Genomic DNA, 21,773 nt, shown 5'->3' with positions numbered 1-21,773 from the left:
AAAAACCTTCAAAGAAGATAAGAAAATATTTCTATTTCCCAAGCAAAAGGACCTGTGTTGCAGTCTATGGGCAAGGGAAGTCTGTGCTAAGAGGCAGCTAGGTGGAATTGCACCCAGCCCAGGTGTGTGCCGAATCAGGGGAACAGAGACTGAATGTGAAATGTGTTGAACCCTGAAGAAGGAAAGGAGAAACCAGAGAAATAACAGGGTGTGGGAAGAAGAATAGGGGAGGAGTGTGGTGGAGGAGGAGGAAGAGTTGAAGGTGAAGAAGGAATAGGAGGGGAATGGGGGCAGAAAGACTGGGGAAGGGGGACGAGATAATGCGGACCAAAACAGTAATAAAGCAACAGGGATGACAAGAGAGGCTCACAAGGTTGTCATTTGCCTTATTATTTAGCCAGCACTCTGGCATTAATTTCATGTAATGTCCTCACCATTATTGCAGTTTCAAATGTTTGAGGGTTTTCAAAGCTCTGTGCACTCGGTTTCTATGAAAGGAGCCCAGGTGGGCTGGTCTGGGAGATTCTCCCAGTCCCTTCCTGGCCCAGGACCAGGTTTACCCTGTGACTCATCCCGTGATGCCTGGGAGGGATTAAGGAGGCCACCAGGAGAATAAAAGGCTGCACTCTGGACAGTCACCTCCATGGGGAGCTCCTTCTTCCTGCCACATCAGAGTGACCAGCCCACAGCAGCTGCCTGAACCATGAAGCTGGTGACCATCCTCATGCTGACCGCCCTCCCCCTGTACTGCTATGCGGGTGAGCATGGACAGGGCATTGACTTTGGAGAAGGGCAGTGCTCAGGGCCCCTGTGCCAGTGCTGCAACTCTCCAAGCTCCTGGGCAGAGTGGCTCATTTCTCAGGTGTCTGGGATGTGTGTATGAGGGCAGTGGGTGGGGGGGGTACCAAGGCCAAGGAGGCAGATGCTTTAGGGCTAACAGTATATCAGAGGTGTTAATTGAGTCTCCTAGAACTGAGGACTCAGACCCTTCCCACAGCCTCTCTGACCATATGCCCCTTTGGGGAGGTCAGATGACAGCATCACAGTCAGGCCCTACATGGAGCTCACACCTCTGTCACTGAGCCTGCATTTACATGCTTTCTTCCCAGGAATTGGCTGCGATCTTATGGACAACGTGGTCAAAATGACCATCGATTCTAATGTGGACGTGAATACATACATCGATAACCTGAAAGAGTTCCTACCAGGTGAAGAAACTGAAGAGGCCTTCAAATTCATGAAGGAATGCTTTCTCGATCAGAGCGAAGAAACTCTGGAGAAGATCAAAGTTTTGCAGGTAATTTTGGTGTGTCTTTAACTGCATTTGAACTGCGGGACAGGACACACAGGTGCTCAGTTTGTGACAACTCTTTCGAAGCATGTGATGCTCAAGCTTGTCAGGAAGATTCCTTCTATCTTACTAACACACCTTCAGTGCACTGTCAAGCAAACTAGGTTTGCTGTCACCACTGCTTGGATTCCTTGACCATGAATTAAATGCTGCAGACTGACACGTGGAAGCCATGGCTGTGAATCCCCCCTGGGTGCTGGGAGAGGGGAAAACAGAAACCAGTGGTTTCCCATGCAGCAGTCTTTCCACGTAGGACAGATGTTGTGTAGTGTTATCTAGTGCTCATTCCCTGCCCTCATATACCATTTGCAACATTCCCAGGTATCCACTTGGACACACTGCCTTCGCAGAAACAGGAAAGTGCACATCACTAAGAAATTCCTGGCACAGGGGATGGTGTGGATGAACCTTGAAGAACTATGGGAAAACAAATGAGCCATTCACCAATAGAGAAACATCACATTTTATAAAGTATCCAATGTCTTAGAGAGGGCAAACAGTGGTTTCCAGGGTGGGTGGGGACGAAGTTGGCAGGTGGGGAGTGTCTGCAGCTACAGGCCAGCAGGATGAGAAGGTCCTGCAGGTTGGGTGCGCTGTGTACTGAATGCTTTTCACACCATTAGCTGTGCACTGAAAGTGGTGAAAGAGTAACATTAGAATGTGCATTCACTGTAACTAAACCATTTTAAATTTTCAACGGCTTCAATTCAAGATGATGGGTATTTTCTTTACATCCTCGGTTAGACAAATCACAAGGAGCACACACCTGCAATGTGTTGTCACACACAGGGGCTGGGTGGGGCTATAGGGCTGTTGGCTCTTCTTCTAACATGCAGCAACTCAGAACTTCATATTCCCTCCCATTGGGACACAGGTACTAAAAATTAAAACACAGCATAGTGTTGGCTATGTTATTTCAAAGAAGAGGAAACATGCAGGAAAAATGACCAAGGGAAATAACCCTGGGGGGAATGAGATTGGACAGCACCAGCTTCCAGTCAATGAGTGTGGACCAATCCAGGGAACAATGAGGAGGCGTGTTTGTTCTACAGTACGCTCCTTGGTATGAACAACTGAGATATAAGTGATGTCTCTGTATTTGTTTTCCAGCAATCGATATACAGTAGTGTTTGGTGTGCTCGGTACTAACTTCCACACGACCACAGAGATTGTCTACAGACCAACTGTCCACGGTAGAAGCCACAGCTGAGCCTTCCTTCTTTGTCCTTCCATCTACAAATGCAAGACAATTATTGAAACCTCACATACATTCCCATTTCAATAAAGCATCTGCAAAACAAAAGTAGTTTCTTGGTGGTTGAATTAAATGGAGGCTTTAGGGAGGCTCACTTCACACACGAGTTTCTTTTCTTTTCTTTTCTTTTTTAATTTTTATTGTTATTCAATTACAGTTGTATGCCTTTTCTCCCCATCCCTCCACCCCACCCCAGCTGAACCCACCTCCCTCCCCCAACTCCACCCTCCCCCTTGGTTTTGTCCGTGGGTCCTTTATAGTAGTTCCTGTAATCCCCTCTTCCCACTGTCCCCCCCCCAGCTATTGTTAGATTGTTCTTAAATTCAATGTCTCTGGTTATATTTTGTTTCCTTTTTTCTTCTATTGATTATGTTCCAGTTAAAGGTGAGATCATATGGTATTTGTCCCTCACCGCCTGGCTTATTTCACTTAGCATAATGCTCTCCAGTTTCATCCATGCTGTTGCAAAGGGTAGAAGCTCCTTCTTTCTGCTGCATAGAATTCCATTGTATAAATGTACCATAGTTTTTGGATCCCCTCTTTTGCTGATGGGCACTTAGGTTGCTTCCAGTACTTGGCTATTGTAAATTGTGCTGCTATGAACATTGGGGTGCACAGCTTCTTTTGGATTGGTGTTTCAGGGTTCTTAGGGTATAATCCCAGCAGCGGAATTGCTGGGTCAAAGGGCAGTTCCATTTTTAGTTTTCTGAGGAAATTCCATATTGTTTTCCACAGTGGCTGCACCAGTCTGCATTCCCACCAACAGTGCACTAGGGTTCCCTTTTCTCTGCATCCTCTCCAACATTTGTTTGTGGATTTGTTTATGTTGGCCACTCTGACTGGTGTGAGATGGTACCTCATTGTGGTTTTAATTTGCATCTCTCTGATGGCTAGTGATGCTGAGCATCTTTTCATATGTCTCTGGGCCCTCTCTATGTCTTCCTTGGACAAGTGTCTGTTCAAGTCCTTTGCCCGTTTTTTAATTGGGTTGTTTTTCTTCCTGGAGTGGAGTCGTGTGAGTTCTTTATATATTTTGGAGATCAGGCCTTTGTCTGAGGTATCATTAGCAAATATGTTTTCCCATACTGTTGGTTCTCTTTGTAATTTGGTGCTGTTTTCTTTAGCCATGCAGAAGCTTTTTATTTTGATGAGGTCCCATTTGTTTATTCTTTCCTTTATGTCCCTTGCTTTAGGGGATGCACACACGAGTTTCTCACACACACGTGTATACACATCTGCCAGCACACAATCATTCTTTACACAACTCAAGGCAAAATGCTGAGAATCAAAAAGGCATCCTGTCCTTCATTGCCCACAGCCCCACACTGATCCTGTCTCTGGCATGTGACTGTCCTCCCTCATCCCCTCCCCCAGGTCCATCTGGGCACTTTCAGGCTCCTAGGTCCTACTGATGGGGACCTGTCAGGTTCCCGGGTCTATGGCAGGCCTCAAGTTGACGTTGTGCCTGCTTACAGTACCAGGCTCCACTCTGGGCATTCTCTGTCCTAGACCTTAGGTCCCCACACAGTGCTGACAATGACCCTCACCATCTATGTGCAGGAAACATCCACCCAGTGATGATGAAGATCCTCACCCTCAATTCACACAACTAAGATGAAATTCTCACCCCACAGGTGAACCCCTATGGGATAAAATGTTCCCTGAACACTGAACGAAGGTCATCTCCACCTCTTGACAAGGTACTGAGCCTTGCCTGAATGTCCACTTTCCACACTTGGGTTGTGACTATGTTGGGCTTTCCTCCTGACACAGTCTGGCATCTGTGATGGCTCCTCAAAGCCAAGTGGAGGCTCATCTATTTCCCGCTCTTACCCCCTGGAGTGATCTCCTGCTGAGCCTGCCTCCATGGGTGACTGGTGAGCTTCCCAGGGGAATTCAGGCAGGGGGTTGCATTAGGCAGGTTATGCCGCAGAGACACTTTCACACCTCACCATTCCTTTCACATTACCTTAACCCCTTACACAAAAATGTTCATTTCCTGTACAGCTTTCACCATCTTTTCTCCGTCCCAGCCTGGCTCCTTTTCACAGGGGTATTTTGGACATCTTTGGCCATGTATAATTTCTCGGGAGTCAATCCCCCATCGAGGGTCCACACATTCCACCTCTTGGCATGGCCACGCTGGTGCCAGTGCTTCCCTGCTCTCATCTCCAACTTTCCTTCCAATATTTCAATTAACCTTGTCCTCTGGCCAGTAATGGTCTTCACAATCCACATGGTAAATGGAGACTTTTCCAAGTAATGCAGACAAGTGCCCTCTGACTGACCTCCAGAACTACATCACGAGACAAGAGGAGCCACTGGGAAACACATGAACACATCAATGGCCCCCTAACTACACTGGGGCAGCTTGGGCGTGTCCTGAAGCAAGTGGGCCCAGTATGGTCCAGGAGCTGAATCTGAGGAGTTGGCGGCTTTTCTCTGGCTGCCCAATCCAGGGGCTGACCTCTGGTTCTCCACTCTTGCTCTTTGGATCCTTGGAGCTGCCATTGTTCAGGATCCTGAGGCCTCTCCTCCCTTCCAAGCCAGTAACCAGTCCTATGAGAGAGGGTTCATTTCAGTGACTGCAGTCAATCTTCCCCTTCTGACTCCCCATCACAAGCATATTCTTGCTCCCCCCACAAGTCCACTCTGAATGCACATAAGTAGTCCCTTTTCCAAAGGTCCATGCCAATCAGTGAGCCACGGCCAACTTCTGCACGTACGTGCAAAGCACCAAGACTGAGCAGGGACCATGAGTTCCTAATAAACAAGTGTGTGTGTAGGGAGTGTAATAAGCAAAATGTTAAAATGTGAGGTGTGGGTCCAGGACAAGGTCCTTTTGTCTGGGTCTAACATTGTCACCAGCGTGGAGGTGCTGTGGAGAAGTGGAAGGATGTTCCTTATTATGAACTGTTGAGTCTTTGGTATTTTCAGCCTCTTCTTTATGCATTAATACAAAGAATAACAGCAGTTATTGTAAAGATAGAGTCATAGGGAAGGGGGAAGATGGAGGCAAGATAGGTGGGAGTGGAGTCCACTTCCCCTCAACACCAGTGAAATACCTAGCTGATCTGAGGAGCAGAGTGAATAGCCAACAGTATTCCAGCATATATAAAGATCGGAGACCAAAGATAGAGGACATTGAAAGATCAGATGGTAAGAAGAGTGCTTAAGGACAATAAGATCCCTGGGACCAGCGTGGGGACCAGGGCGGCTGAAGCCCCCGGCCGGGCATAGGGTCTGCTGCAGGATTCTTGGGAGAGAGCCAGGCTGGGCTGTGTGAGCAGCCAGGGGCTTCTTTGGACCAGGGGGCCTTGAATAGGAAGAATTTCTCAAAAAGGAAAAGAAAATAGAGGCACGTAGTAGCTACTTAGAGAACTCTCCGTAGCAGCCTTGGCCTCTGGCGCCCCTCCCCCCTCCGCCCCTGGACTGTGAATGCGGAAAAGCAGCCCTGGAGCTCACCTGAAGCCCGGCTGCCACAGGCCCAGATTAGGGGCCTGGGGGCCCACAACTAAAACTCCGGGTGAGCGTGTGCCCCGATAAGCGGCCTGGCTGCCTGGGCGCCAGACCCAAAATGCCCCAGTGGGTGCGTATCCCAATCAGTGGCCTGGGGCCCACACCTGAATCCCCGGGTGGGCGGGCGCCCTGATAAGCGGCCCCGCTGCCTGGGCGCACAGACAAAAAGCTCCTGGGTGGGCGCGCAATCGGATCAGTGGCTGGCTGCCCCTGTGCACAGACCCAAAGCGGGGGGATTGGCAGCCAACCCAAGTCCCAAGCGGAGATCGGCCACACAACCTGGTCAACGGCATGGCTGCCTGCAGGAGAACACACCCAAAAGCACCTGTTCTGAAAAACGCCTACCTAGCCCCTTCGCACAGAACCCTGCAGGGCCTCCTACTGGCTCTCTAGGAGGAAGGCAGAACGCCCAGCAGAGGGGAGCTGCAGGGCTAGGACAGACTGCATTCCCCGGAAAGAATCGACCCAGTAGGGGGCTGAACTACCCCATAGCAGCACTGAGAGCCCCTAGCATCTAAGACAGCAAAGAGCAAGAAGGTGGAATGTGAGTCGCCCCTAATTGGTGCAACTCAAGGACAGCACAGCTGGTGAACTAAAGGCCTAGTGGGGAGCAGAAGGACCCAGAGGAACTAGACTGAAGGCTGAACAACAGCGAAGAGTGTGGCTCAGGAAGGGAGAAAAGTGAAACCAATCCTTCCAACCACCCCCTCCCATTCCACAGACAGGACGACCAGCAGAACTAACCTGACCACTTTAAAGCCAGCAGAAGACTTTTTTTTTCTTCTTTTTTTCTTTCCTCCTTTCCCCCTGAATTCCTTCTTCCTTTCTGTTCTTATTTCTTTTTTTATTCCCTCTTCCTTCCATCCTTTACCTTTTTTAATCCTTCTTCCTGCCTTCTTTTATTTATTCTGTTGTTTTAATTTTTGTTAAAAAATTCCTTCTTATCTTGCCTCCGATCTCTCTCTATTCCTTCTTCCTTCCTACCTTCCTTTTCTATTCCCTTTTTCCCTCCTTCCTTTTTTTTTTTTTTTGCCCCCATTCCTCTTTTTCCCACAGGTGAGACAAGATAACCTGGAGTGCTGAAAAGACCAGAGTTAGACTGTGTTACACCCATAAACATCAGCTCAAGACCAGTGAGCACAGGAGATTAAGGAGACAGCACCACTGAATCCCATTGGCATTCTACCATAGAAGTTCATACCATAAACCCAGGGAGTCAGAATAGATCAATTTAAGAAGCAGAGGCTAACAAGAAGAGTCTCACAAACAATGGGAAGACAAAGAAACAATTCCCAAATGAAAGGAAAGGAGGAAGCCTCAGAAAGAATGCTAACTGAAAAAGAGGTAAGTCAACTATCAGATACTGAGTTCAAAGCAATGGTCATCAGGAAGCTCACTGAGCTCTCTGAGCTCAAAGAGAACTACCAGAAACTACAGGGAAACTACAATGAACTCACTGCAAACTATATCAACATGAAAAAGGAAATAGGAACTGTCAACCAGGTCCAAGAGGAAATGAAGAATACAATTTCTGAATTGAACAACACAGTAGAAGGAATGAAAAGCAGACTTGATGAAGCAGAGGATCGGACAAGCGAGCTGGAGGACAAAGTAGAAAAAAACACCCAGAAAGAGCAAGAAAAGGAAAACAGGCTCAGAAAGAATGAAGAGGCAATAAGGGAAATGCAGGACAACATGAAACGTAACAATATCCGTATAATAGGAATACCAGAAGGAGAAGAAGAAGAGCAAGGGATAGAAAACCTGTTGGAAAAAGTAATGATGGAAAATTTCCCTAATCTGAGGAGAGAAAAAGTCACCCAACTCCAGGAAACACAGAGAGTCCCAAGCAAGAGGAACCCAAAGAGACCCACTGCAAGACACATCATAATTAAAATGGCAAATCTCCAAGACAAAGAGAGGATCTTAAAGGCAGCAAGGGAGAAAAAGGAAGTAACATACAAGGGAGCCCCAATAAGGTTAGCAACTGACTTCTCAATGGAAACGCTCCAAGCCAGAAGAGAATGGCAAAAAATATTCCAAGTAATGAGAAACAGAGGCCTGCAACCTAGGCTACTTTACCCAGCAAGGCTCTCAATCAAGATAGAAGACCAAATAAAGAGTTTCCCGGACAAAAGAAGTCTAAAAGAATACGCTTCCACCAAACCAGCTCTGCAAGAGATGCTAAAGGGACTGCTTGAAGGAAAGGAAGGAAAAGAGAAAGACAGAGGAACACAGGTAGGAAAAAAAGGCAATGAATAACTACCTATCGATAATAACGTTAAATGTAAATGGATTAAATGCTCCAATCAAAAGACATAGAATAGCTGAATGGATAAGAAAACATGACCCACACATATGCTGCCTACAAGAGACCCATCTCAGGACAAAAGACTTACACAGACTGAAAGCGAAGGGCTGGAAACAAATTTTCCAAGCAAACGGACAGGGAAAAACAGCAGGGGTAGCAATACTCATATCAGACAAAATAGACTTCCAAAGAAGGGCCATAAAGAGAGACCCAGAAGGTCACTTCATAATACTCAAAGGAAGAATCCACCAAGAAGACATAAACATTGTAAATATATATGCACCCAACATAGGAGCACCCAAATGCATTAAGAAAATCTTGGAGGACTTCAAGAAAGATATTGACAGCAACACAATTATAGTAGGGGACTTTAACACCCCACTATCAAAAATGGACAGGTCTTCCAAACAAAATATCAACAAGGATATTGTGTCACTTAACAATACCCCAGAGGAAATGGACTTAACTGATATATAGAGAGCTTTTCATCCCAAAGAAGCAAAATACACGTTCTTTTCAAGTGTCCATGGAACTTTTTCAAAGATAGACCACATGATAGGACACAAAGCAAACCTCAACAAATTCAAGAAAATTGAAATCATATCAAGCATTTTCTCTGACCACAAGGGACTGAAACTAGAAGCCAACCCCAAAGGAAAAAACCCAAAACACTCAAAATCATGGAGACTGAATAGCATGCTATTAAACAATGAATGGGTCAAGAACGAGATTAGGGAAGAAATCAAAAACTTTCTGGAGACAAATGAAAATGAACTCACAACAACCCAAAACCTATGGGACACAGCAAAGGCAGTCCTGAGAGGGAAGTTCATAGCAATACAGGCCTACCTTAAGAAGATAGAAACATTTCAAACAAACAACCTAACCCTACGCCTGCAAGAACTGGAGGAACAACAACAAAGACAGCCCAGAGCAAGCAGAAGGAAGGAAATAACCAAGATCAGAGCAGAGTTAAATGACATAGAGACTAAAAGCACAATTCTAAGGATCAATGAATCCAGGAGCTGGTTCTTTGAAAAGATAAACAAAATCGACAAGCCTTTAAGTAGGCTCATCAAGAAGAAAAGAGAGAGGATCCAAATAAACACAATTAGAAATGAAAGGAGAGATTACAACTGATACCACAGAAATACAAAGGATTGTAAGAAATTACTACGAAGAACTGTATGCCAAGAAATTTGAAAACCTACGTGAAATGGACACATTTCTAGAAAAATATAATCTTCCAAAACTGAATGAAGAAGAAGCAGAAAACCTGAACACACCAATAACAGCAGATGAAATTGAAGCAGTCATCAAAAAACTCCCAACACACAAAAGCCCTGGACCAGATGGTTTCACAGGAGAATTCTACAAGGCGTTTAAGGAAGAGCTAACCCCTATCCTTCACAGACTATTCGAAAAAATCCAAACTGATGGAAAACTCCCAAACTCTTTTTATGAAGCCAGCATCATCCTAATCCCAAAACCAGATAAAGACACAACGAAGAAAGAAAACTTCAGACCAATATCGCTGATGAACATAGATGCAAAAATTCTCAACAAAATATTGGCAAACCACATCCAGCAATACATTAAAAACATCATACACCATGACCAAGTGGGATTCATCCCAGGGATGCAGGATGGTACAATATTCGCAAGTCAATAAACATAATACATCACATCAATAACTACAGAGACAAAAATCACATGATCATATCAATAGATGCAGAAAAAGCATTTGATAAGATACAGCACCCATTTCTGATAAAAACACTCAGCAAAGTAGGAATAGAGGGAGCATTCCTCAACATCATAAAGGCCATATATGAGAGACCTACAGCCAACATCACACTCAATGGACAAAACTTAGAGCTTTCCCACTAAGATCAGGAACAAGACAAGGATGCCCTCTCTCACCACTCCTATTCAACATAGTATTGGAAGTCCTAGCCACAACAATCAGACAAGAAAAAGCAATAAAAGGCATCCAAATTGGAAAGGAGGAAATGAAACTGTCACTGTTTGCAGATGACATGATAGTGTACATGGAAAATCCTATAGACTCCACCAAAAAACTACTCAACCTAATAAATGAATTTGGCAAAACAGCTGGATACAAAGTCAATACTCAGAAATCAAAGGCATTCCTGTACACCAACAACAAAACTGCAGAAACAGAAATCAGGAAAAAAATCCCATTTGATATAGCCACAAGAAAAATAAAGTACCTAGGACTAAACCTAACCAAGGAGGTAAAAGACCTGTACTCAGAAATATACACAACACTGAAGAAAGAAATTAAGGAAGACATAAACAAATGGAAGCATGTACCAAGCTCATGGATTAGAAGAATTAACATCATCAAAATGGCCATACTACCAAAAGCGATTTATAGATTCAATGCAATCCCTATTAGAGTACCCATGACATATTTCACAGATATAGAACAAACATTTCAGAAATTCATATGGAACCATAAACGACCCCGAATAGCTGCAGCAATTTTGAGAAAGAAGAACAAAGCAGGAGGGATCACAATACCTGATATCAAACTGTATTACGAGGCCACTGTAATCAAAACAGCCTGGTACTGGCATAAAAACAGGCATATAGACCAATGGAACAGAACAGAGAGCCCAGAAATAAACCCAAGTCTTTATGGTCAATTAATATTTGACAAAGGAGGCAGGAGCATAAAATGGAGCAAAGACAGCCTCTTCAACAGATGGTGTTGGGAGATCTGGACAGCTATGTGCAAAAAAAAATGAAACTCGATCACCACCTTACGCCATACACAAAAATAAACTCAAGATGGATAAAAGACTTATTTTAAGTCGTAACACCATAAAAGTCCTAGAGGAAAACATTGGCAGGAAAATCTCAGACATTCCACGCAGCAACATCCTCACAGACATGTCCCCTAAAGCAAGGGACATAAAGGAAAGAATAAACAAATGGGACCTCATCAAAATAAAAAGCTTCTGCATGGCTAAAGAAAACAGCACCAAATTACAAAGAGAACCAACAGTATGGGAAAACATATCTGCCAATGATACCTCAGACAAGGGCCTGATCTCCAAAATATATAAAGAACTCACACGACTCCACTCCAGGAAGACAAACAGCCCAATTAAAAAACGGGCAAAGGGCTTGAACAGACACTTGTCCAAGGAAGACATAGAGAGGGCCCAGAGACATATGAAAAGATGCTCAGCATCACTAGCCATCAGAGAGATGCAAATTAAAACCACAATGAGGTACCATCTCACACCAGTCAGAGTGGCCAACATAAACAAATCCACAAACAAATGTTGGAGAGGATGCAGAGAAAAGGGAACCTTACTGCACTGTTGGTGGGAATGCAGACTGGTGAGGCCACTGTGGAAAACAGTATAGAATTTCCTCAGAAAACTATAAATGGAACTGCCCTTTGACCCAGCAATTCTGCTGCTGGGATTATACCCTAATAACCCTGAAACACCAATCCAAAAGAAGCTGTGCACCCCAATGTTCATAGCAGCACAATTTACAATAGCCAAGTACTGGAAGCAACCTAAGTGCCCATCAGCAAAAGAGGGGATCCAAAAACTATGGTACATTTATACAATGGAATTCTATGCAGCAGAGAGAAAGAAGGAGCTTCTACCCTTTGCAACAGCATGGATGAAACTGGAGAGCATTATGCTAAGTGAAATAAGCCAGGCGGTGAGGGACAAATACCATATGATCTCACCTTTAACTGGAACATAATCAATAGAAGAAAAAAGGAAACAAAATATAACCAGAGACATTGAAGTTAAGAACAATCTAACAATAGCCGGGGGTGGAGTGGGGTGGGGACCGTGGGAAGAGGGGATTACAGGAACTACTATAAAGGACACATGGACAAAATCAAGGGGGAGGGTGGAGGTGGGGGAGGGAGGTGGGTTCGGCTGGGGTGGGGTGGAGGGATGGGGAGAAAAGCCATACAACTGTAATTGAATAACAATAAAAATTTTAAAAAGATAGAGTCATAGGTAGATATGCTTCACCTCCTGAAGCAACCAGAGGAAGGAAACAAACAATTGAAAAACAAAAATCAACCAGAAATGCCAGAAAATTGAAGTGAATTGAAGCCTGAGAACCAATGAGTTAAGGAAACAACAATCAACTAGACTGGTGGGAGCAGCACAAATGGACAGCTGGGGCAGAGAGTACACATGGCAAGGCCACCACTGATGGTCAAGCTGGTCCCACTTTTCCCTGCAGATATACTGGGAAGTACAACAGGTGAGTGACAGAGACCTCGAAACCCAGGGATCCATAATAGGCAAAATAAATATGGCAAAGGAGGTATAAGGAGGAAAAATTGGGAAAACTGTAATACATAATCAATAAAATAAAATTTAAGAAAAGGATACACAGGCCAAATTAAAGACCCTATCAAAACTCTAGAAATAGAACTAGGTGACCAGGAGAGAGCACCTAACCAACGCACAATTCAAAACACTAGTAATCAAGATGCTCACTGAAATGATTGTGTACAGCCCCAAAATAAAGGAAGAAGTGAAGGCTATCCAAACTGAAATAAAGAAAAATATACAGGAAACCAACAATGACGGGAAGGAAACCAGGACACAAATCAATCATTTGGAACAAACGGAAGAAAGAAACATTCAATCAGAAAAGAATGAAGAAACAAGAAGTCAAAAACACGAGGAAAGTGAAAGAAGACTCTGCGAAGTGTCCAAATGTGAAACATGAAAATCATGGGGATGCCAGAAAGAGAAGAGGAAGAGCAATAAATTTAAAACTTATTTAAAAACTAAAGAAAGAAAATGTTCCCAACCTGGTGAAGGAAATAGACATACAAGTCCGGAAGCCCAGAGAGTCCTGGAAGCTTTGGATCCAACAACTTGGATCCAGAGAGGACCACTCCAAGACACATTGCCCAAGACTAAAGATGAGGAACGAATCTTAAAAGCACTAAGGGAAAAAAAGAGTTACCTACAAAGGAGTTTCCATACACTGTCAGCTGATTTTTCAAAGAAATGTTGCCGGCAAAAAGGGGCTGGAAGGAAGTATTCAAACTCATGAGAAGTAAGGACCTACATCCCAGATTACTCTATCCAGCAGAGCTGTCATTGACAATGGAAAGGCAGATAAAGTGCTTCCCAGTTATAGTCAAATTAAAGGAGTTCATCACCACCAAGCTCTTATTATATGAAATGTTAACGGGACTTATCTCAGAAAAAGAAGATCAAAAGTATGAACAGTAAAATGACATCAAACTCAGAGCTATCAACTACTGAACATAAAAAAAAAAAAAAACCCTAAGCAAACACCTAGAACAGGAACAGAATCACAGAAATGGAGATCACGTGGAGGGTAATCAGCAGGGAGGGGAAGGAGGGAGAATGGGGAAAGGTACAGGGAATAAGAAGCATAAATGGTAGGAACACAATAGATGAGGGGATGGTAAGAATAGCATAGGAAATAGAGAAGCCAAAGAAAAAATATATATGGCTCCCGGACATGAACTAAGGAAGGGGGGATGCTGGAGGAAACAGGGTACCAGGCAGAGGAGGATAAAGGGGAGAAAAGAACAATGGGAAATCTGTGATACCATAATAAATAAAACATAATTTAAAAAATAGACACACCCCCAAACATTCGTTGGCACATTTTCACTATACTAATAACTACAAAGTGACATATTACTATAGTAACTTTGGTTAATATTTTTGAAGAAATTACAAGAGTTTTGTGGAACCAAAAAGCATTGATTGCCTAATTCCCTGTTGGGTTTTGCCTGGAGAAAGTCAGTTCTGAATGGAGGTGAATTGTCTGGGGGAACACTCAGGGGCCATTCTGGGTGAGGGGATCGCCCGGGAAGGAAGAGGGACTGGTGGGGGTATGAGCAGAAGGGTGGTCATAACTTTTGCCTGGTCACAGGACTCTGGAGACTGGCAAAGGAAGGAGGGCTGAGGTCCAATCTCAACATCTCCTGCTTTGCTTTATTCCTTTGAAAGACATGCATATACCTGGAACCCCACTGCCTGCAGGTCATGGTGGAAACAGAGAATGGGCCAGTGCAATTTGCAGGCAGACTCACACAGTTATGGGGGCACCAAGAGTCCCAGTAATAACTTTTTAGTGAAAGGTTGTTAAAAATCAAAATAAATGTCCTATGTCAACTTTCAGGATTAAGAGAAGATGCAGCCCTGCTTTGTCTGAGTCACCTCTCTCCCTGGCTCACTTCCCCTCCTGGCACCTCATAGCAGGTAAAGTTAATGGCCTACAAAAGATCCAGTGACTTCATTAGCATAATAAACACATTAAATAACCCACACCTGAGATTTATATATTGGTCAATCCCTGTGTACTTGGCAATGTTTGGTAAGAAATATCCCTGTACAGTCTCATCTTCACGTCGTACACCAAAGAGCAGCAGATCTACAATGAGAGGGACTTACAGAAGATGCCAAGGCTACATGTACCTGAATGTCAGATGCTTAGGGATTAATGAGGACCAATAGCCACCAGGAACAGAAGACTCCTATTGTCCCCTTCACTGCAAAAGCCTGCTCAAGAAGAAAAGTCTTTGTGGTGAGCAGGGGATGAAGTTAAGCAAAGTAAATAGTCTGGAGGTTCCTCTAGTGAGTGTCAGCTCATCAGTTTCCTGGTCCATCTGACACATCCTGAGGCCTTTTGGCCTCTTTCCCCAGGGAGATCCTCCAGAATCCCTGACCAATTCCTCCTTGGTAGCCCCAACATAGTGCCTTTCTTCTCTAGGGTGAGGACGTAGAACACCTGCTTATTTTCATAGGCCTAAATGGCACCTGTGGGTGCAGAGGTCTCAAACTCCCATGACTTGGAGGTCAAAGGTTTGTGGGGTTATGACCTGCTGTCCTCCCACTTCCCATTCACCTGTGGGCTGATATACCCTGAGGATCCCAGACTTCAAGGGTAGCCAGCACACCTGCCCCATGTGGGGAGGGTCCAGAAGAGCTGAGTGAGGAGCTGACCTTTGTGGATTTGAGTCAGTTTTCCTCAGCATGGCTGTGTGTGATATCATGTCCCCAGGTAGAACACCTGTATTGTGACAGAGCCTCCCCTTGTCCCAGTAACCTCAGCTTCTGATGGAAAGGAGCTGAGGATGGAAAGAGAGTCATCGCCAGCTGGGCGTCATCTCCTGGAGAAGAAGACCACTGGGTCCCACCTGGAAATCTCCTGGGCCCAGGACAGGTCACATGGCCGGAGCTCCACGTGCCTTTCTTTGCATACAGCCTGGATGGTCGCTATGACACTGATAGGGCTTGAAGCCACTTTGGGGTTGTTTTTTTGTAATTTACTCAGTCTTTACCTTGCTGCTGGATCTGTGTGAACTTCCAGAGCTCTGGGATTAGGGTGGGTTATGTGCTTGTAATTTGACATGTACAACTTTGCATATCTGTTGGAGAACGTTCTTCCTAAGTTGAGATTCTTAGCTATGTTGGAGAAAGAACATACAGCCACCCTAAGACATGGAGCTATAGCAAGATTTGCTGAACAAGAAGAAAGAAGCACTGTTTGGTGCTCCAGCCCTTTCCTGGTCATGCGTCTTCTTTGGCAGCTCACCTCTTGCAGCAGGCATCAGGTCAAGGTTAGGGAACTGAGGGCTGTGCACAGGGGCCAGTGGGAGAGGGAAGGGGAAGTGCAGCCTAGCACACATGTTCCTGAAGCCTCAGGACGTACATCTCATGGGCTCTTCAGTGCACAGTTCAGGGAAGGAAGTGGTAACACGCTTTACGGAGTTTGTCAGCTGAGGCACATAGGGGTTGTGGGCACCATCACAGATCCCTGCAGCCTTGGGGAAAGCCCAATCTAACTCTTTCCATTTTAGATACTGCTTATCACAGTAAAATGTTATTGATAAATACATTTCCTAATGAGCTGAATGAGGCCTGCTTTTGATGTTACATATCCCTGGAGAGCATCATGTATAGGTAAAAATGGGGCCCTTTTGGTCATGGTGTTGTTCCTCAGAGGTCTTGACTCTGAAGCACTTGTCACTTGATTGTGCACCTGTGAAAAGCATAAGTCTGGGGCACCAATGTCACTGGAGTCCATGTGTTCCTTTGGAGAATGGGCCGAGACTGACAGTGGGATCTGCCACTCAAAATTATTTTAATGATTGGTCAGCCACAGCACATTAGGCCCTTCTTTGATGTTATTCAAAGCCAGGACACAGGGACCCCTCTCTGTAGACATAAGTTGTGTCCTGCAAAATACTGCTCACACGGAGCCCTTCAGAGTCTGGACTTGCACATGCAGACTCAGTGCCAGGTAGGATCTGACAGACGATGTGTACATCATCTGTCTTGGTAAAAGGGAACAAAGATGATTATGTCAGGGAGGTGGCACATGACAACCAGTGTCACCAGATGATATGTAAATTGTATCACAAAGTAAACGTGGACATCATGATCCAGAAATGATGATCACTCAAATGTTCCCATCCCCCGTGTTTTTTCTTCCCCACTTAGACACAGAGAGCTGAAGGAGCCCTGGCATTTCAACAGCTGCTGAAGGACACCTGTCAGCAGCCCGTCCTGCTGAGGACCATTGTCAAGGGACTCTGTGTGTCTTGGGATAAACAGTACCTTCCCCACCTGTCACCCTCCTAAACCCTGAGCTCCAAGGTGCAGGATTTAGGATTAGAAAATAACAATAACAGTCACTTAGATGTGATCATAAAACAGGATAGGAAGTGATTGAAAAGTGATGATCTTATTTTAACTAAGAGAAATACCACTGGAATCAGAGCCAAATTCAGAAGCACACTCAATCAGCATTTAGGATAAATCACCATTGATCCTTGGCAAACTCGATTAGATTCAGTCTGAGATTTGCCTTTGGGGGCGGTTGTTTATTCTGTTTGACTTAGGACTTACATTCTTCGTTATTGTTGCATAATCGGAACAGCTGACTCTTACTGCCAGGTACTGTGGTGGCCATTGCTCCTGAATTAATTTATTTATCCTTGCACAAATGCCTTCCTCTCGGCATTATTATACAGATGAGGAAAGTGAGTCTGAGAGCATCAGCACCTTGCTGTAGACCCCACAAGAAGAAAGCTCCAGATCTAAGCTTGAATCCAGGTAGCCTAGATTTGGGCTCTTCCTCACAACTCAGTAAGGGAACACATCCTAAGTTTGAAAGACCCAAACAGCACTGCCTAATTCAAAACAATGTGTGAAAATGCCCCATTGGCATTCTCATGTGGGTGGGACTGAAACTCTACAGTAATTTGAAAAGAGTTGACTTTACATTTTCTTATATTTCTTCAATAACAGGGTGTGTGCCTTGGTGTTTTCAGATTCCTTGTTATATCTGTGAGGAAATTTTCACAACTTTATCTTTCAAGGTGTGCCTCTGTGAACTGTGTGAACCTCAATATAATTTTGTTGCTGCTGAAGTTGCTGTTGTCAGAGGTGCCCGTATCTCTGTTGTGTCCCATGGTGATACAGGTTTATGGGAAGAGAGTGTCCCTCACAGGCTGTCCTGCATTCAGCTGCATCACAAGCTTTCATCTGTTTTCACCGTTTTTCTGAGGAGGTCATCTTAGATTTATCAGAGACGCCGTCAACCCTCTATATCCCATGACCAGTCATTGGTTTGTTTTTAGTCCAATATTTCCCCTTGTTTGAAGAGAGTGAGACCAACAGGATGTTGGCCTTCATTTTTTACCAGTCTCTAGTTCTAGGACAGTTTAAGGTTCACAGAAACATGGAGCAAATGTACACAGCACTGCTACCCTTATTTCAACACAGGCACAGCCTTCCCTATACTCAGCATGGCACGGCTGGTGGCACCTTTGCCCCCAGAGAGGGTAATTCTTCGGTGGTGGGGTCAGCAGATGTGTAGTTTACATGAAATGGCCACACTGTCCTCCAGAATGGTGGCATTTTGGCATTCTCAGCAGCCAAGAGGAGAAGTTCCTGTTGCTCCACAGAAGAACGCCCTGGGGCACGTGGAATGGTGTCCCCTCAGCCACCCCTTGGTCCCCAGTGTAGCTGGGGCACAGGGGCCCTCTCTCTGACCTGGCCCAGTCTGTCTCCAGTCACAAAGCAACCCCTATCCCACTGGGAACTGGCGTTTCAGAGTAACACACACAGGTTCCTGTGTTCCCTACCAGTCACCTGGGTCATGGTGTCTGGTCTTCCCTGGTGCTGTTCCCACGGGGTCCCTCCTCCCACCACCACCTCATGTCCAACCCTGTCTCTCCTGAGAGGCCCTCGTATGCTCCTCTTTTCCCAGAATGCTTCCTAACACCTTACCTCCGAGCAGTCCGTGCTCACGGTCTTCTACAAGGTGCCGATGAGTGGCTGGGGACAGGAGGAGGACGGGCCATGTCCTCACTGCTGATGCTGCGACCCTCAGGACCCAGCAGGTGTCACCCTCATACCTGACAAGGGAACTGTCACTTAGGTAAGTTTCCTGTAGATTTGGTGGAACCCTTGCTACACCAAGATTAAACCATTAGATGAGTGTTGGAGGGAGGGAGATGGCCAGGAAGTTTCCTCTTGGCACAGTGTTCTCTCAGACTCAAACATCACTGGTATCTTCACAAGTGTCCCACACTCTGACCTGTCTCCCTCAACTGCCCAGAGTGACCCTGCCCCAGCAGGCTTCCTTTTGCACTGAGATGCACCCGAAGCAAACATTCCAGGACTATTTCCCGATCCTCTTCTCTGTGCCAGGTGCTAGGTTTAGACAGATAAGCAAAACCAGTCAGTGCCTGCAATTAAGGAGATAAATTCTAAGGGGGCTCCCATCAATCAACTGATTGTACATGTATGAAACTCCAGTGAAGGAGCTTCATCCTAGTGGGCACCTGCTAATCAAGTAATCACAGTTTTGTAAGACTTCAACTTCAGTTTATGCCACAAAGGAGATGTACATGGTGTCAGCAATGACGATGGTTGACTAAGACACCAGGGCTGTGGCCATGGCGGTTGGCATCAGGTCTCAGTGAGGAAGGAAGCACTGGAAGCCAGGCCTTGTGATCTGTCACGTCCGAGTGGGCAGGGCCTGTGAGGCTCACTGGGTACAAATAGCCCTGGGCTCCCCAGACTGCTGAGTCCAGCTGCTAACTGCTCATTGTTCGCTGAAGCTGAACTCAGAGCAACATCCACCATGAGACTTTCCCTGTCTGTCCTGCTGGTCACTCTGGCCCTTTGCTGCTATGAGGGTGAGTATCACTCCTAATAAGACTACCACCAGCCCAGGGTAATAATCTCTGAAGTACAGAACTTACTTGGGGAGGGAGTGAACAGATCAAAATCCAAACCAGCCATTCTACTTGTGGATTAGCTCCCCGAAGGATGAAGGTTCCTGTATCAATTCCCAACACCCGGGAACTTTACAGAAAACCTTTCAGGCCACTTTGAAGAGCTCCCCATCTGAAGCCTCACTCCCTGTCTCGGCTCTATGTTCACAAGCAGCAGGACTGGGTAGATTTGGTTGTGCATCACGGTTCTTCCACTCAGCAACTCTCTGACTTGAACTCAAGATTTCCAACCTCCCCAAGTCTCCTCTCATCCTGGTTCACACAGGAACCAGCAGGAGCAGCTCTGACCATGGAGTGAGTCCAAGGGTGTCAGGGGCCTGCTCTGGGTCTCATCAGCAGTTCTCCTTCCCAGAGTCTTTGGTGCCAGTTGAGTCCATGCCTCCCGAACTCTGTCTCTCAGACTCATAGAATGTACCAGCCGGGAGGGTTTTAGGACACTTCTAGGTTCAAGAAGAGACAGCAAGGTCTGGCTCCCCCAGGAGTCAGTCAGGAGCAGCAGCACTCAACACATCCACACACCCTGCTGCTTTTCTGCAAGTCCGACCAGGACCAGAAGAACCAGTGCAATATTAGGGCCACACTGGCTGGGGTTCTAGGTGTTTTCTAGCCACTCATCCAGCCATACTTTGTGGTGTCTTCTTGCCCTCGACTCTGATCCAAGTGCTTTTGACTCTCCTTCCTCTGACTTCTGAACTCCTCCTCTTTCCCCTTGTTGCCTCTGATCTGACCTCTCCCCATCTCTGCAGAGTTGCTGTCTGATCAGGTCACCTGAGAGCCGAGAAGAGCACATTCCCTGATGCATGTTGTTGTAGAAACTAGGGGCAGAGTGGGGGTTGGGGATGGAGAATCCAGACCAGGAAGAGTGGTGACTTCGGGTCTCAGCACAATGCCCTTGGAGCCGAAAGCAGACCCCAGTTGCCACCTCCCAACATCTCAAAGGAATTCTCTAGTCAGTGCCAACCAGAAGAGCAAGTTGATGTTCATGTGTGATTCTCAGATCTATTTCTAAGTTATTTATCTGTCTTCACCAATGACATGACTCCACTGTTTAATTTACTCTCAAAAGAGCATCTTCCAACATTCCATCATTGGAACCAGCTCCTCTCCAGACTTGGTGCCTCCTCTCAGAACTCTGTCAAATTGTCCTCTCCCAATGAGATGGAAAAACTGATCGCTAAGAGCTCCTCTACCCCAACATCAAAGACAAAAAGAACATGTCACTCTAATGACAGACCAAACCCTAATTTCTGAAATCCAAGGAAAGTGAGTTTCAGCAAAGCAGGAGAGTCTTGGAAAGGCGTGCGTATACATTACACCAGAGAACAGCTGAACTGGGGCTTAGTGAACGTTTATTTTCCCAGAACCAGCCCTGTTGGGCTCTGTGAGTTGAGCAAGTCACGACTTCTAGAATTTTCCGTTGTCATTGGCACACTTATGGGATGGGACCCTAATACCCCCTGGCATTCTTATCTAAGGTGTGGGGCCTGTGGGGGGAAATTGACTTCCTTCCATCAATTGTATTTCTTCTTCTTCTCCTCCAGCAAATGCAAAACTCTGTCCAGCTGTGATGTCTGAATTCAGAAGCTTCTTTTTGAAACCTGCAGCTATCCACAACTTGAATCTTCTGAGATTTCTTCCCCCTAGAGAATCTGCGGAGGCCTCAGTGAAAGTGAAGCAATGCGTAGACCGAATGCCCAGAGAGGACAGAGAGAGAATTTACAACGTTGCGGTAAATTGTTCCCCCTTTTCTAGGGGCTTCTGCCTTGCTGCACGGCCAGGAGGGAGATCAGAGTGCTGCAATGTGGGCACTAGGCGGGGAAGCACCTGCCCCTATTCTCACCTGTGACAGAGTGCCCTGTGGCCACAGGGTGGATGATGACATGACACCTGCTGAGCTACACTAAGGCTGCACAGTACATCTAGCATGTTCCTCCTTTTCAGGTCACCCATTTGGGCATGTGTACCCACAGTGTCCTTAGGGAGGACAACCAGGGCCCAGGTTGTGATGCTGCAGGGG

The 21,773-nt window shown here is 45.7% G+C and overlaps 1 protein-coding gene and 1 long non-coding RNA gene across 4 annotated transcripts in view; both read left to right on the top strand.

The window, feature by feature from the left end:
- Nucleotides 1-622: 622 nt before the first annotated feature.
- Nucleotides 623-2,648, top strand: LOC128780957 (mammaglobin-A-like). The gene is made up of 3 exons (XM_053924731.2): nucleotides 623-758; nucleotides 1,110-1,297; nucleotides 2,462-2,648. The coding sequence occupies exons 1-3, from the start codon at nucleotides 704-706 to the stop codon at nucleotides 2,498-2,500; spliced, it is 282 nt and encodes a 93-aa protein (XP_053780706.1). The 5' UTR covers nucleotides 623-703; the 3' UTR covers nucleotides 2,501-2,648.
- Nucleotides 2,649-19,527: 16,879 nt separating this feature from the next.
- The window catches only part of LOC128781058 (uncharacterized), a 59,894-nt gene continuing 57,648 nt past the window's right edge, over nucleotides 19,528-21,773 (top strand). For all 3 annotated transcript variants that reach the window (XR_011651185.1, XR_011651184.1, XR_008426944.2), the window contains exons 1-2: nucleotides 19,528-19,657; nucleotides 21,298-21,485. This is a non-coding gene — a long non-coding RNA (uncharacterized lncRNA). The remainder of the gene's footprint in view (nucleotides 19,658-21,297; nucleotides 21,486-21,773) is intronic.

Source organism: Desmodus rotundus, chromosome 5 (genome assembly GCF_022682495.2).
Source record: "Desmodus rotundus isolate HL8 chromosome 5, HLdesRot8A.1, whole genome shotgun sequence".
NCBI classification, from domain to species: domain Eukaryota; kingdom Metazoa; phylum Chordata; class Mammalia; order Chiroptera; family Phyllostomidae; genus Desmodus; species Desmodus rotundus.
The sequence above is the reverse complement of the archived record's forward strand: the minus strand, read 5'-3'. Positions and strand labels throughout refer to the sequence as shown.